This window comes from Anopheles stephensi, chromosome 2 (assembly GCF_013141755.1).
Source record: "Anopheles stephensi strain Indian chromosome 2, UCI_ANSTEP_V1.0, whole genome shotgun sequence".
Lineage (NCBI taxonomy): Eukaryota > Metazoa > Arthropoda > Insecta > Diptera > Culicidae > Anopheles > Anopheles stephensi.
In genome coordinates, this window is record NC_050202.1 from 5,805,021 (window position 1) to 5,818,928 (window position 13,908).

At 46.9% G+C, this 13,908-nt stretch overlaps 4 protein-coding genes across 25 annotated transcripts in view; 2 read left to right on the forward strand and 2 right to left on the reverse strand.

Annotated features, from left to right (window-relative positions):
* Positions 1-4,179, reverse strand: part of LOC118508224 (histone-lysine N-methyltransferase 2D-like) — a 33,123-nt gene extending 28,944 nt beyond the window's left edge. For 10 of the 18 annotated variants that reach the window (XM_036047826.1, XM_036047824.1, XM_036047820.1 and 7 more), the window contains exons 1-5: positions 4,022-4,179; positions 2,778-3,289; positions 1,176-1,803; positions 429-1,094; positions 100-343 (exon numbers count right to left, since the gene is read on the reverse strand). In XM_036047826.1, the coding sequence (XP_035903719.1) occupies positions 100-343; positions 429-1,094; positions 1,176-1,803; positions 2,778-2,889 (1,650 nt within the window). In that variant the 5' untranslated portion in view covers positions 2,890-3,289; positions 4,022-4,179. Of the gene's footprint in view, positions 1-99; positions 344-428; positions 1,095-1,175; positions 1,804-2,246; positions 2,274-2,777; positions 3,290-3,771; positions 3,791-3,855; positions 3,875-3,966; positions 3,986-4,011 lie in introns of those variants that run through there. The other 8 variants (XM_036047832.1, XM_036047821.1, XM_036047827.1 and 5 more) reach the window with 7 other exon arrangements.
* Positions 4,180-4,514: 335 nt separating this feature from the next.
* LOC118508236 (putative serine/threonine-protein kinase haspin homolog) lies at positions 4,515-6,300 on the forward strand. Of its 2 annotated transcripts, none has more exons than XM_036047843.1 (2): positions 4,515-4,603; positions 4,723-6,300. In XM_036047843.1, exon 2 carries the CDS (start codon positions 4,736-4,738, stop codon positions 6,218-6,220), a length of 1,485 nt encoding a protein of 494 aa, XP_035903736.1. In that variant the 5' UTR covers positions 4,515-4,603; positions 4,723-4,735; the 3' UTR covers positions 6,221-6,300. The 2 variants fall into 2 exon arrangements, with proteins under 2 accessions (XP_035903736.1, XP_035903737.1); XM_036047844.1 differs by having other exon boundaries at positions 4,555-4,603; positions 4,726-6,300.
* A 68-nt stretch (positions 6,301-6,368) lies between these two features.
* On the forward strand, positions 6,369-8,139 carry LOC118508237 (eukaryotic translation initiation factor 2 subunit 1). Its single transcript, XM_036047845.1, has 4 exons — positions 6,369-6,470; positions 6,764-7,248; positions 7,320-7,552; positions 7,641-8,139. Exons 2-4 carry the CDS (start codon positions 6,785-6,787, stop codon positions 7,967-7,969), a joined length of 1,026 nt encoding a protein of 341 aa, XP_035903738.1. The 5' UTR covers positions 6,369-6,470; positions 6,764-6,784; the 3' UTR covers positions 7,970-8,139.
* Positions 8,140-8,148: 9 nt separating this feature from the next.
* LOC118508234 (reticulon-4-interacting protein 1, mitochondrial-like) lies at positions 8,149-11,813 on the reverse strand. 4 transcript variants are annotated; one of them, XM_036047839.1, is made up of 8 exons: positions 11,710-11,813; positions 11,355-11,580; positions 10,821-10,901; positions 10,587-10,740; positions 9,805-10,518; positions 9,671-9,679; positions 8,660-9,054; positions 8,149-8,590 (listed from the first exon to the last, which is right to left on the reverse strand). In XM_036047839.1, the coding sequence occupies exons 2-8, from the start codon at positions 11,400-11,402 to the stop codon at positions 8,504-8,506; spliced, it is 1,488 nt and encodes a 495-aa protein (XP_035903732.1). In that variant the 5' UTR covers positions 11,403-11,580; positions 11,710-11,813; the 3' UTR covers positions 8,149-8,503. The 4 variants fall into 4 exon arrangements, with proteins under 4 accessions (XP_035903732.1, XP_035903734.1, XP_035903733.1 ...); XM_036047841.1 differs by lacking the exon at positions 10,821-10,901; XM_036047840.1 differs by lacking the exon at positions 9,671-9,679.
* Between the last annotated feature and the right edge of the window lie 2,095 nt (positions 11,814-13,908).

A 13,908-nucleotide genomic window follows, 5' to 3' on the forward strand; every position in this document is an offset into this window, starting at 1 on the left:
GTTTGGTCAATCGGAAGTGACAATTGCTTTGTTCTGATGAACAACGTTAGTTAGTTAGGCACTTCCACTTCTGCTGGAAAATGTTATCCTCTCTCTTACCTTACACGACAAACTGGCACCGAAGTGTGTGCAAAAGTGACACCTTCTGCTAAGACTCTGCACCACCACGACCTCCAGGTTGCTCAACGTACCGCTAACTGGGTCACGACCGACCCCGTACGACCAGAGCGCACAGCTACGATGAATGTAAAAATATCCTCCATCATTTATCGAGCTGTCCATCACCTCTAGGTGGCCAATCTTTTCCAGCTCGTCCGTATACTCAGCGTTTGGTATTGGATTTCTAACAAAAAAACAGGACGGAAAATGCAATTAAGATCACCTCTAAGGAGGAAGAGCAAAACGGACACGGATTAAGCAGTACTTACTTGCACTTGTTTGAGCCTTTCTGTCGCTTGCTGCTGCCCAAATGCGGTGGTCCTAGCAAACTAGCCGTCCGTGGGCTTTTATCACCGAAGCTATCGCCCGGTCCAGTCTGTGCCTTCTCCTCCTGTGACAGTGCGGACGCAATCTGATCCGCCGCCAGCGTCATCTCGATGCGCAACATTTCGCCCTGTCCGAGCTGGCTGCGTTCGCCCAGATTGCACAGGATGCACAGTTTGCCGGGATACTTTTCCGGAAAGTAGGGCATTTCGTCGGGAGCGGGCATTAATAGGGCCGCCGCCGGATCGGTTTCCATCTCACCGGTCGGCGTTGATGCTACGGAGCTGTTGGCAGTGCTGGCACCGCCACCGCCCGTCGCTCCTCCTGCCGCAAGACCTTCATCGTTCGGTGAGGATAGTAGTGAACCGAATCCTCCGCCAGAGCTCGGCGAAGCGAGCGGTACTATTGCGGTACTTCCCGATGGACTTCGGATGCCAGCGGTGGTACTGCTGCTGCTGCTGATGGAAGCAGTGGCAGTGGTGGTGGTGGTGGTGGCGACGGTGGTATCCAGCATCGCAATAGCAGCTAGCTCCACTTTCCTTTTAGGGATACCACCACGAACAACATTAGTACTCTTATATCTAGAAAGCAGTGGAAACGGGGTTCTTGGACTAGTTAGGAGGTACAGATTCCGAAGGTTATACACACACGACTAACACCGGAAAACGGGACGGCCCTGTATATTACGTTACCTTTTCACAACTTTGCTCTCGGATGAAGGCGATGTGCTACCGAGCGATGCGGCTGCCGCGATCGTAGCTCCACTCAGCTTGATCATCGTCGACGTGCTGCCGAACCCGGATGCACCGGCACCGCTGGAGTTTGCGTTGCCACCGGACGACATCTTCAGCAGGGGAATGAAATCTTTTTTAGGACGTCCGGGTCCGCGGCGTAATGCCGCTGCCGAGGGTTTGCCACCACCAAGACCAAACCGTACCGTCGTAGGTGGGGGGCCAGCACCAATGTTCGACGGTGCTGGTGACGACACGGACGACGGGGACGAGGAGGCGGGTGATGACGCGTTGGACGAGGAAGACGATGCTGTCCCACTGTTGAGCGTAGCTAAAGACGTTCCGGATGATCCACCAGCCACCGACGATGCAGACGACGAACCCGCGCTAAGGATAATCGTTTTGATCGTTAACTTTTGATGCTGAAGCTTCGGCTGTGAGGTGGTGCGGATTGGTCCTTTGTCGTTGCTGCTGTTGCCACTGTCACCAACAGGCTGTTCATCCAGATTCTGCGCTATCGCCAGGGACTCTTCGTTCGGAGACGATCGGCACGAGATCGGGGCGGTTGACGAGGGGTCCAGAATCGATTCTGCAGCGTCGGTGTGGATCGTTTCGATCGTACGGAAGTCAAAATGATGACGATAACATACATGTGTGACGGAAGAAGGCGAGATAGTGTATGGAGTTTTTGAAAAAGACACACGAACACACACACACACACCGATTACTCTATCAGATTCATTCAATAGCGCCGGAACGCAATATTGCCTGGCGGAATGTCAGGCCTACACTAGAAGTAGTTTTAGCTATATGATGCAGAAATGCGATAGAGATAAAATTACTGAAGGCATACGGAAAATTGTGGCAACGGTGGGCAAACAGAGTGTTGGTATTTCCTGTTGCTTGGGTTTGTGTTTTGTTCTCGTTTGCTTATATGTGAATGTGCGTATGCGTCATATGATAGGTATGCACTATGTTCTACATACTAAAAGAAAAACATTACGTTTGCAGATATAGCGAGTAATAGCGTACCTCTAGGTAGTGTTCTGGGCTCTACTGGTGGTCTGTAAAAATTAGGGCAAAAAAGCGTGTAAATTAAGAAATTATAAAGGTAAGAATTAACGAAAGGCGCATAAATTATCATAAATGGGGGTTAGAAATGAATGACATAAAAAATCTTCATACAATTATTGACATAATATCGAGAAACAAATAACAAATGTAAAAATAAATTTTTGAGACCAAATTCAAAATAATAAAATATATGCAAAGAAGGTTAGAGAGTAAAACCGAAAAAAATTGAGAAAATTTGAGTCTAGGGGGAAAAAACAGATCCGTTTAAAGACGCGCTTTGCGTAGCATTTTGCGAAACAATTCGGAAACTATCACCTGCTAGACAACCGTAACCATCACAACTAGGTACTTCGAAACTAGCTACTAGATAATACACGCTCACCGTGTAAAATTCCTTCAACCTAGCAAAACTCCCTTGGAACCATTATTTCGCCACCATTTCCTATTTTACTAACATGCATAAAAGAACGATGAACAATTTCAACTTACCAAGCGGAGCATTTAGTGACAACGCATCCTGATCCTGTATGAACTCGTAATCACCGTAATCCGAACCATCCTCGAAATCATTACCGTCGAGTAGAATTTGCTCCGGATCCATACTTGCGCTTCCAGCTTCCAGTCTTACTGACGGGACCGTTCGCTAATATAAGAAGGGGGCAGCGGTTCGTCCTAACATAACCCCGCAGAACAACACCGTGTTGTGCACTGTCCCGACAATAAAACTATTTCACTTTATTGCTTAATGCAAGAATAACAAAAAATCACACAGAAAAATAAAACATTTTACACAAGTTTGTATGCGCGTGTGTGTTCTTATGTTGCAACACTTTTTTTTTGCTGTACTGTACACATTCACTTTCTTCACCACCGCCCGGTTCTGCGGCTGCCTGCCCGTTGTTGTGTTACTTTTTCCGCCTTCTTTTCCATGAATACATGCGTTAAATTCTAGGCAGCTGCGGGATTATACGACACTAACACAATTCCTAACATAAGCCCGGCTGAAAAATGAAATGAAGGGTTTAGTGTGGGATCGGTTTTATGCTGCGCCGATGCCTACTGTATTGCGATAGGAAACAAAAAAGCAACCACGTACGGCATCGGCATTTGACAAGCTCTGGGAACCACCGTCCTCTCCCATACAGGAATCATCGCACGGAAAAGGGTTGATGCGTGAGCAAGATAAGACTTGGGATGGAACGGAACGGGTTAGGAAAGGTTTTAATTTCCACCAGCAAGCTTCCTGATCCCGTGAACAATTTCGAGGCACAAATGTCACTAAAACGCTCGTGAAGTAGTCTATTTGAAAACATTCCGTCCATCAACTAGCGACCAGCACTCTTCATCACACCGCTACCGCCACCGCCACCTGACGGATCCGTTTTCTTTGGCGTTTGTTGAGGAGTGAAGAAGGGGTGCAGCTAATTGCCGTGGTAGCATCCATCGGATGTGAACCTCAATCGCGTTTCAATCCACTGTTCACCATTTCCTTTCTATGTCGTTTTCCACACTTTTCAGGAAACGTTGCTCAACGACACTACACAACTATTGCACCGTGCCAACCGACCATCACGGGTTCGGAGTGGGCTTCTGATGCTGCAGGCCCTTGCTCGTCATCGCTCGCGGTCGCCATTGTTGGGAAAGCCAACGGGTCGATTTTTGGACGCCGCCTTCGCACCGTTTAGGACCCCAGCGGCCACGCCCGTATTCACACTCCACCAACCGAAACGTACTGTTTTGCGGGTAGCCTCCGTTCGCGGTCGTTTTTGCTACATAATTTGGGACTATCATTAAGCTTTTTCCACGCGAAAATCGGGCTGGAAAAATGCTTGATGACAACACGAGCTGATTACACTTTTTGCAGCTTTTCTGTTTCACGATACCGCACAACGGTGGCGCTAGTGTGCGCGCGACTGGCATTTCTGACAGTCGTCTAGCAAATACGAACTGGGGGAAATAATTTCAAGCAATCGATTCCAAAACCTGCGATGTTTTGGCTGTTACAATGTCGGTTTAAAAACTTTGGAATTATTTATCTGAGGAAAAGCGGATGGGACGGTGAGTTTTGTTTATTTAAAAACATTTAAATAAGAACCAATAAATTATCTAGGATGCGCTTATGACAAATAGCGGATTGCTCATTATATTTCTCACATACTTTGTATGGGAAAGAAATAACGAAAACATCGAAGAAAAACGTCGCTTCTTTTGACTGTTTGACAGTATCGAAAATTAACGGACTTTTCATGAAAGTTTTGTTTACGTTGGATTGCAACATTTGCTCTACGCTTTGTATCGGATTTCTTCATATAATTGTAAGTATGTTTGTTCGTTGGAACGGATTTCAAGCTGTTTCCTCGCGACAATGGTCTGGTATTCATAAGGCGTTATCTCGTTTGGGTGGTTGTATTGATTTTATCTTTTTATGTCGTAGAAGCACGCGCAAGATGGAGAGGAGATCGAGGGCAAGGTCCCAAAAATCGGCACTTACTTCAGTAAATTCCAACGACCAATCTCTCACGATAGTGGAAGAAACCAAGTTACCGGTAGCGCACAGAAAGAACAAACCTTCGATCAGACCACCTCCAGGAAAGGTTGCTGAAAATGATGCTACCGTGGAGAAAGTTCCGTTTAAGCCTGGGAAGTGGCGTAAATCGATGTCGTTACTAAGATCCTCTATATGTCGCCGAGATGGGTCCTGTTCAATCGCTGGAGAACGTCGAATAACGATGTACATGAACAATTACCAAGCGTCACAATCGATGGCCGAAACGGCATCGAGCGATGAGCTCCGTTCTTCGGAAGCGCACGATGTTTCGGTTCACCAGTTCGTTGCACCACTCACATGGAGAATGGTGGCCGATCGTCGCTACCTGGTCCCGCAGAGTCCCAAGAATGAAATCCTAGCACGCTGTGGACAACAGGAACCAATCAGTTTCGAACAAGCGCTTGCCAATTTGGATGCGATTGTGGAGCGTAAGATCGGCGAGGGGGTGTACGGGGAGGTGTATCTCTGCACTAAACCCAGTGGTGTACAGTCGGTGCTCAAGCTGATTCCCATCGAGGGTGGCCTAATGATCAACGGGGAAAAGCAGAAGACGTACGACGAAATTCTATCGGAAGTAATCATTTCTGCAGAGCTGAGCAGCTTGAGGCAACACAATGTGCAATTTAGCACCGATGGGTTTGTCGAGCTGCGAAGCGTTAGTTGTTTGGTTGGCAAGTATCCGGAACGGCTCGTTAAACTGTGGGAGGAATACGACGAAAAGCATGGTTCGGAAAACGATTGCCCGTCGGAATTTCCGGACGAGCAGCTTTACATTGCCTTCGAAACAGCATTTGGAGGCAGCGATCTGGATGGATTTCGCTTCAGGAACGCACAGCAAGCCTTCGCGATATATGCACAGATTGTGTTAATGCTAGCCGTGGCGGAAAAACGATACGATTTCGAGCACCGAGATCTGCATACGGGCAACGTCTTGATCGAGCCCACCAAGGAACTGGAGCGGACGTACTATCTCTTGGGGGAAGAAATTATAATCCAAACCCACGGGCTTAAAGCAACCATCATCGATTACACGCTGTCCCGCATTGTGCACGGTGGACTGTGCCTGTTCAACGACCTGTCCACCGATGAGGAGCTGTTCACCGCGGAAGGCGACTACCAGTTCGACATCTATCGAAACATGAAATCCGCCCTACAGAACCAGTGGAACTTACATGCGCCGAAAACGAATGTCTATTGGTTGCACTACTTGCTAGACAAACTAACATCCTTGCGGAACTTCCGGGATCGGACTAGCAAGGCGCATAAAGCTGCAATGAAAACGATGAAGGAACTAAGCCAAGTACTTCTGCGGTTTAACAGTGTGCATGAAATCGTGTGCCACTATTTTGTGCGCCGACTGGACGAAAGTAATAAGGAAAACTAGGTATCGTTCTCGTTTTACACGCTGGCTCCGTAATTATTTTCAAAAGAGCGAATAAAGCCACTGAATCATTCAAACAAACATCGGGTGACCAGCGTTGCGTTGTTCGAAAAACATAAACATGCAGACATCCATGTTTTCGAAGATCATGTTCGAAAAGTGTTGTTTTCTCTCCTTCTGTCACTGTCATCCAAGGCGTTTGCCACATGTGAAATTGCATCAGCGCTTTTAAGACAGTTTTTCGTGGTAAAAAGTGAGTATTTTCAATTAAAAATGTGTGTGGCGCGTGTCTGAAACTTTGCCTAAGCGATACGAAACAGCTACCAAGCAGCAAGTGCAAAGCGTTTCCTTTTATTCGCACCCAAACGGCGCAAACCGTAGGTGGTTGGGCTGTTGGCAGACAGCTGCCTACCAATACCATTACACCCGAACGTTGTGCTCTGACCGGCATGCCTTCCGGCTTGAAAGGCGCTTTGGTGGAACATTTTTTTTTCTCCCGCTAAACGGCACTAACGTTAATGCAACTCATTTTTTTTGTTATTGCAGGACTCGAAAGCAGCGGCAAACATGACGTTATCGTGCCGGTTTTACAAACAAAAATACCCCGAGGTGGAGGATGTGGTGATGGTGAACGTGCGGTCCATCGCCGAGATGGGTGCGTACGTTTACCTGCTCGAGTACAACAACATCGAGGGCATGATACTGTTGTCCGAGCTGTCCCGTCGTCGTATCCGTTCCATCAACAAACTGATCCGCGTTGGCAAAACGGAACCGGTGGTGGTGATTCGTGTCGATAAAAACAAAGGGTACATCGATCTGTCCAAGCGGCGTGTGTCGCCCGAGGATGTGGAGAAGTGTACGGAACGGTTTTCCAAAGCGAAAGCGGTCAACTCGATCCTGCGCCATGTGGCCGACATTATGGGATTCGACAACCAGAAGCTGGAAGAGTTGTACGAGAAGACGGCGTGGTATTTCGAAGAGAAGCACAACTTCAAAGTGACCGCCTTCGACGTGTTCAAGCAGTGTGCTGTGTAAGTGTGACCGTAGCTATCGTTCGGAGCGAATGTTCACTGACGAGAGTCGTGTTTCGTTGCCATTTTAGTGATCCAACGCTGCTGGACGAGTGTGGCCTGGAGCCGGAAGTGAAAGAATCGCTGCTCAGCAATATTCAGCGCAAACTGGTGTCGCAGGCAGTTAAAATTCGGGCCGATATCGAGTGCGCTTGCTATGGGTACGAAGGTATCGATGCGGTAAAAACGGCACTACGGGCCGGGCTTGAAATGTCTACGGAAGAGCTGCCGATTAAAATTAACCTCATTGCTCCCCCACTGTACGGTAAGTGTCTCTCGTCCGTCCTCCTGGAGATAGCACCAGCTAAGGATTTGCTTTCGCTCTCTCTCTCTCTCCCGTTCAAAACACACAGTAATGACCACATCGACACCGGAAAAAGCGGACGGACTGAAGGCGCTCGAGCTGGCGATTGAAAAGATCAAGGAAACGATCGAGGGGCTGGGCGGTGTGTTTAAGGTGCAGATGGCACCGAAGGTGGTGACGGCCACCGATGAAGCCGATCTGGCCCGGAAGATGGAGCGGGCCGAGGCGGAGAATGCCGAGGTGTCCGGGGATGAGGAGGACGAAAATGAGGTCGGAATCAAGTATAAGATGGAGGACGATGGTGTTGATAAGGACGAGAAGGATATCCAGTTCGAGGGCAGCGGTGACGAGGAGGAAGACGACAAACAGGAGGAATAATAATAATACAGTAAGAATGAGGACTGCTGCTGGGGCGCAGCAGCACGCAAGGAGCCGCGCCGGAAAAACTTCGGAGCCAGCTCCGGTTATGCTAAGTTTCCTCCTTTACTATAAAACAAACCTGTGGATGATTTGTATTAAACGGTATAATAACGTTCTAAAGCTCCGAACACGGTGTATTTGCTGATGCTTATTACTTCTGTTTTTTCTTTATTTCGCTCCCGATCGAATTGCCGAATCGGAGCAAGTCGGGCGTAAACCATTGTTGTGTCCCATTATTTCATGCCGGCCGGCCAATAGGCGTGTTTACAAAACGATGCAAAAAGTAACAAAACAAAAACTCTATCTACGTTCGGTCGGTCGATCGATCGTCGTCGATGAAAACAGTTTAAAAACGCTATCCTAGCTAGCCAAGACTCGCACCCATGCCTCAAACGTATCGTATCCAATAGTAACACCCAAGTAAGTCGTCTTCGGCAGTGATCGTTGGTGCATAAGGTGGTATAGGTTGTAGCCAATGGAGACGGGGCTTTCCTACCGGAAGGTGATAATGGTGCTGCCGATGCTTTTTTCGCTGCAGATGTGTTCTAGCGCTCGTTCCACCTCGCTCGGTGTATAAACCTGCAAATTTCAAATGTCATTAAGCCACCAATCGAGCGAGTGTTCGGTGTTCGGTTGCTTTTGAATTACCCGATCGACGACAGTTTTAAGCGTCTCGTCATTCACAAAGCCGGCCAAACGTTCCAGCACCAGATGGCAAAGGTGTGGCCCACCCCAATCAACGTTCGTTCGAAACAGCACTGCAAACGCTTTCCTGCACCGTACGTACGAGCCGAGAAAGAACCGCCCCACCACACCGTAATCATCCGTGCGCTGTTCCGGTTCGACCGCATCCACTATCACACCGTCTTTGGTGAGGAACTTTTCCAGAAATTTGTAATCATACCCCAGCCGGGTGGTGAGAAAGATGAAGTGAAACTTTTCCCTCGACGTTAGCTCGTTGATAAAGTTCGATTTATCCACGTTAACATCGATAAAGTTCGAGCGAAAGTGTTCGTTGGCGAAGGTGATGATGTCCGCGGCACCTGGTGGGAAAATTGGGCGGAAAACGGGAGGCCATGCGGTACAGAGGTAAATTTAACGGGAGGAACAGAAAAGGAAGGCGTAGCTAGAAATGTATCTTTGCGTGTCGGTTGTTCTCCATGGCAACGAGCATTACTTGATCTTTCCTATCGTTTGCAGTGTTGGACATAACAATAAGATCATTCGTCTTTTTGATTGCGAAGCCTTTTCAAGAATTTTAATCAAAACTAAGCACTCGTTGAGAGAGTACAGAACCATTGCAGAACCATAAAAAATGACACTATTTCTGCTTCAGCATAGATAAACGTTTGAATGAGGCAGCTACATGTTTCTTTGTAAATGTTTGCAGGATTACATTCTGCAGACCTTCCTTTTGTAGAAAAGAAAGGCTATTTGGACAACCTGATGGCCAGATTAGTATTGCCGATATTGGCTATTTTTCAGCAGAATGACGTGATTCAAACCTAATCCTCCTGATTGATGCACATATATTGAGTATATACGCCTTCCGAGCTTATATTATTATGTCCGACACTGTATCAGCCAAACTGTACTCCGGAAGATGCCATGGAAAGCACACAACACGTATGGAAAATCTAGTAAAAAATGGCCATTTACCTCTTTCCTCTTGCAGAGCGTAATCGAAATTGAAACAAAAACACATTAGCTTCTCTACACTACAGTGGAAATGATAACAAGAAAAGACAAACTCGCACATCCCCCTCACACACACCCACACTGCGCATACTTACCGAGGTTATTGATCACAGGAACGGACCGTGTATGGCAAGTGGCAGCTACGAGTGCGCCCCACTTATGCACGAGTTGAGTAATAACGCACCCGACCGGTGAGCAGGCGTCCTGCACCAGAATTCTACGTCCCTTGCAGGTGTGTTCGTTTAGGTTGTGAGAATCGAGCAGGTTCAGTGCGATCGAGCCACTGTACGGCAGGCTGGCGGCACCCTCGAACCCAATCAGGAACGGTTTGCGCGATACGCGCGTTTCCGGTACAACGACAAACTCCGACGCTACACCCGGCTCGTACCAGTGTGTCGCTAGCCACACTTCGTCACCAATTTCCAGCCCACTTTTGGAACCGGTACCGACCGCTTCCACGATGCCGGCGCACGATCGTCCGAGCACCAGGGGAAGCTCCGGATCGTAAGTACTGTTGTACGTTCGAATCATCCTGCGCAGTGTTCGCCCGTAACCGAACGCGATGCGACGATCGATTCGATTCAGGGAGGCGGCTCGGACGCGCACCAGGATGTCCGAGGACGATTGAAACTGGGGCACGGCCGTTTGACAGACGACCACATTGTCGGGGTCGCGGAACGAGGTGGAAGCGATCGATTTCATGATCGGCGTTGGGAGGTGAGGTCGGGCAAGCCACATTCCTAGCATGAAACCACCGGTCGTGCCGAATCCGAGACCGATCAGTATTGCGAAAGCATTGTTGCGGGCAACTGGAAGGGAAGTTAGAACAAAACGATTATCTTTAAGAAGGACATTCTCGCCCCAACAGGATGCTTACTTTCATCGCGGAAAAAGATACGAAGCTCTTCGTACAATACCGATGGGTCCAGCACTTCCCTGGCCGACGATTTTAGCCGCTGTACCAACTCTATGAAGCTCGTCCAAGCATTTCGGAGCACTGTTCCCGCCTCACTGTTTGCCTCGTTGAAGGTCTAGAATCGAAAAGGGCGGCGGAAGCATTTATTAGCACGGGGACGTTTCTCTGCCGGGTTCCGGGATGCCTTGTCCTTACTCGCAATGCTAGGGTACGTCCCTCGTCGGAGTATTGGCGCACCACGCGCAGACCGCTTTCGGTTGCCATGGTTATGTTATTCTTTGATCAACGAAATAGCAAAACGGGGTGTTTTAGGATACAGCAGGTTCTAAACTAACACGCTCAGTCGGTTTGATTACGTTTTAGCGAGGATGATGGTTATGGTTTGCGAACGGTTAGTTTTCGGGAGGACGCTCATGAGCATATTTACATGAAGATCTAGTAGCCAGTATTTACCGGTCCGTGCAAGCAGTTTAAAAAAAAAAAGATAAACACACCAAAGATGATCGTGAACACACATCGATAACACACACACACCGATTACATAAGAGAGATCTACCGTGCTTTTCGGGAGGAAAAGCCGGCCACACTGATTAGTAGACAACAATGCAAGCTGTAAGCGTTAAACAGGGGGTTAGTCATAGTAACGCATGGACACCAAACATCCATTACACAGCCCACAGCGAAACATATTGGGGTGGAAAAAGGGGGCACCGTCTGCCTTCCATTTACCTTTACTGCGCCAACTACTTCGCCTACTCGCTGTTTGGCTGCATCCATTTGGGCGGGTGGGTTTTTCTCTCGGTTATTGCACTCGGCGTGTCCCGCAAACACGGTATGCTATCACGGTATCCGTTCAGGCCGTGTGATGCTGTGTTTTTTTCTCCCACGATGGTTAATCCCATGCAGCCCATGGAATTCTGTCGCAGTGGCCGTTCATTTCCTTACGCTTCCATTGCTGGCAAAAAGTGCATTGAAATGATTAGATGCAAGGATATGGATTGCACAAATGGATACATTAAACACGAAAAGGTGGGTGGTTTTGGGTGGTGTAAGTCTACACTTTCACTATTTTCTAGACCCTTACGTTTGCTGGGTTGTGCTTTTGTGAGTGATTGAAGAACGTACGAACAAAGCGAACTAATCAAAACAAACCATTGGACAAAGGGACGTCTGCAGGACATGACACTTTTGACAGCAAAATAAATCGATAGTCGTATTCCGAGCTTCAATCGTTGTCGTATCGTACGAGTAATTTACGAGTAAATTAAAAAAAAAAACTTTATTTGATCCCCACTTCATAAAATGCAAAATGACTAGATTCAGATAATAAAAATATATTATAGATGAAAATGCAAAGAAGTAGATTCATCGAAATGTAATGTAAAATATTTACTGCAAATTCCGTTCTCCATACTGGTTGATATTCCACGTTTGCAGGACTGATTTTCCAGCTACGGATAAACGAATTCAACGAAATCACTCTGGAGGAAACCAATTTGTCAGGTTGTGGAGCCAAAGAAGAAGAATGCTTTAATTTCAGTGCAGACCACTTGTCATCTAGGTCTAATCTAGGATTCTCAACAGAACCAGTGTCCTATACTTGGATTAGAGATGCCCCTCCAAACAAATTAGGGATCGACTTATAACGCTCACAAAACGCTGGTTGAGAGCTCATAACGCTCTTTGCTAAATTTACCTACGTACGTTTTGCTTACTTGGCGACAGACCTCTTTAAAATATAGCTTTTAAAAAATTTAAGTTCACAAAAGAGCTTCTTTGGCTTGCTAAATAGTTCTCTAATGTCGTATTTTGATGGATCATCAAAGGAGAGCAATGTTTTAAAGAAAATGGACACAGCTTTTTTTTTACTCTTTCCGAAGCATTTCCATCAACAGTAAAATGTAATGCCACATAATGTAGAATCGCTTATCGGTGGCCACCGCGTTAAATATACAAATAGTTTGCTCCCGCCTGCTTCATTATTGTTGACGAACTGCAATGAAAAAGTCGCTACACGACAGCTTTCACCGACACGGATGATGAACGATTATGCACAACATAATGATTTTTATTCGTCGGTTCGTTTTTGTATTTTTGTTGTTGTTTGCTGTGAGTATTTTACATTTCCCCGTTACAAGTCGACTGCATGCCAAGTGCAAGCGGCTGAGTGCTGTGGGCGTAGTGTGTGGGAAGCTTTATGTGAGGCGCCGGTAAGCGTTATTAATTATAAATTTATTGACACCGACAAAACCGCCGCGTGAGGTACATATTCAGACCACTATAGTGCGGAGAGTGTGAATAAATTATTTCTTTGCCAGACGAAATCGATCCCCGGTGTGTCCCCGGTCATGCTGACTTGCTGTGCTGTGTGTGTATGTATGGGATTGATACAAAGCAAAGAAACAAAAAAATACACGAAAACACAACACAAAATTTGCAAACTGCAGTGGCAACATCGGTGTATAAGCGTGTGGTCAGTTGTTTTGTAGCAAAGCTGGTGTGCTGTACGGGAATGGTATAATTTATAGCTTAATTGTGTCGTTTGTATCAAGGTCGGTTGGATGGGGCGGGATGGGTGCCGTGTTTTGGGTTGAACGTGAAGAACATGGATAAAAGGCTGAACAAACAGTAATCAGTTCCATGCGAACCACGGTAAATAAGCAAACACTGTTCTTTATTAGGTGATTTTAGCCATATTAGCCTAACGGAACGGCAAACAAACGCTTTACGGAGCAAAAGCAAAGCTTTTTGGAGGTTTGTTTTGTAGCTTCTTTTTTGTTGTTGTTAAAGTAATTTAATTTGTCCCCACTGTTTCATAGTGCACTCTTTGTGCGCGTAGCAAAAAGTGGGCGGAGCTAAGCAGGGCTTTCTTGCCCGAACGAACGGAGCAAAGCGGAATCGGGAAAAGCAAACCTTGATGATTTGCTTGCACTGTGTAAAGCGGGGCACAAAGTTTTCTTGATGCTCTGGAGATCATTTTCCGCTGGACTCTGTTCTGTTGCCATCGCAACACTCTTTATTTATTCCGTCGATGTTGACAATGGCGAATAAAAAGCATCCGTCAAATTACTGTTTCAAATATTGATTATTTTATCATTTAGTAAGGCACCAGTAGACGCTCGTCGTCTAGGGCGCGATTTTTAAAGCCTACCTAAACGACACCTACCGATATACTCCATCAATCCGATTTTATTTCGACCCAAAAAAGGCTCAACTAACCAGCTCTTAATACACATCACTTCATCGTGGTGCGTCGTGTTACCGCGTCCTCGGGATATTGATG

Bases quoted from the DNA above. Each gene is read 5' to 3' on its own strand.
- LOC118508236 (XM_036047843.1), top strand. From the start codon at position 4,736: ATGGAGAGGAGATCGAGGGCAAGGTCCCAAAAATCGGCACTTACTTCA.
- LOC118508237 (XM_036047845.1), top strand. From the start codon at position 6,785: ATGACGTTATCGTGCCGGTTTTACAAACAAAAATACCCCGAGGTGGAG. The intron at 7,249-7,319 runs GTAAGTGTGACC...TTGCCATTTTAG, and splicing joins GTGTTCAAGCAGTGTGCTGT to TGATCCAACGCTGCTGGACG. The intron at 7,553-7,640 runs GTAAGTGTCTCT...CAAAACACACAG, and splicing joins CATTGCTCCCCCACTGTACG to TAATGACCACATCGACACCG.
- LOC118508234 (XM_036047839.1), bottom strand. From the start codon at position 11,402: ATGGATGCAGCCAAACAGCGAGTAGGCGAAGTAGTTGGCGCAGTAAAG. The intron at 10,741-10,820 runs GTAAGGACAAGG...TTTCGATTCTAG, and splicing joins GACGTACCCTAGCATTGCGA to ACCTTCAACGAGGCAAACAG. The intron at 10,519-10,586 runs GTAAGCATCCTG...CTTCCCTTCCAG, and splicing joins TATCTTTTTCCGCGATGAAA to TTGCCCGCAACAATGCTTTC.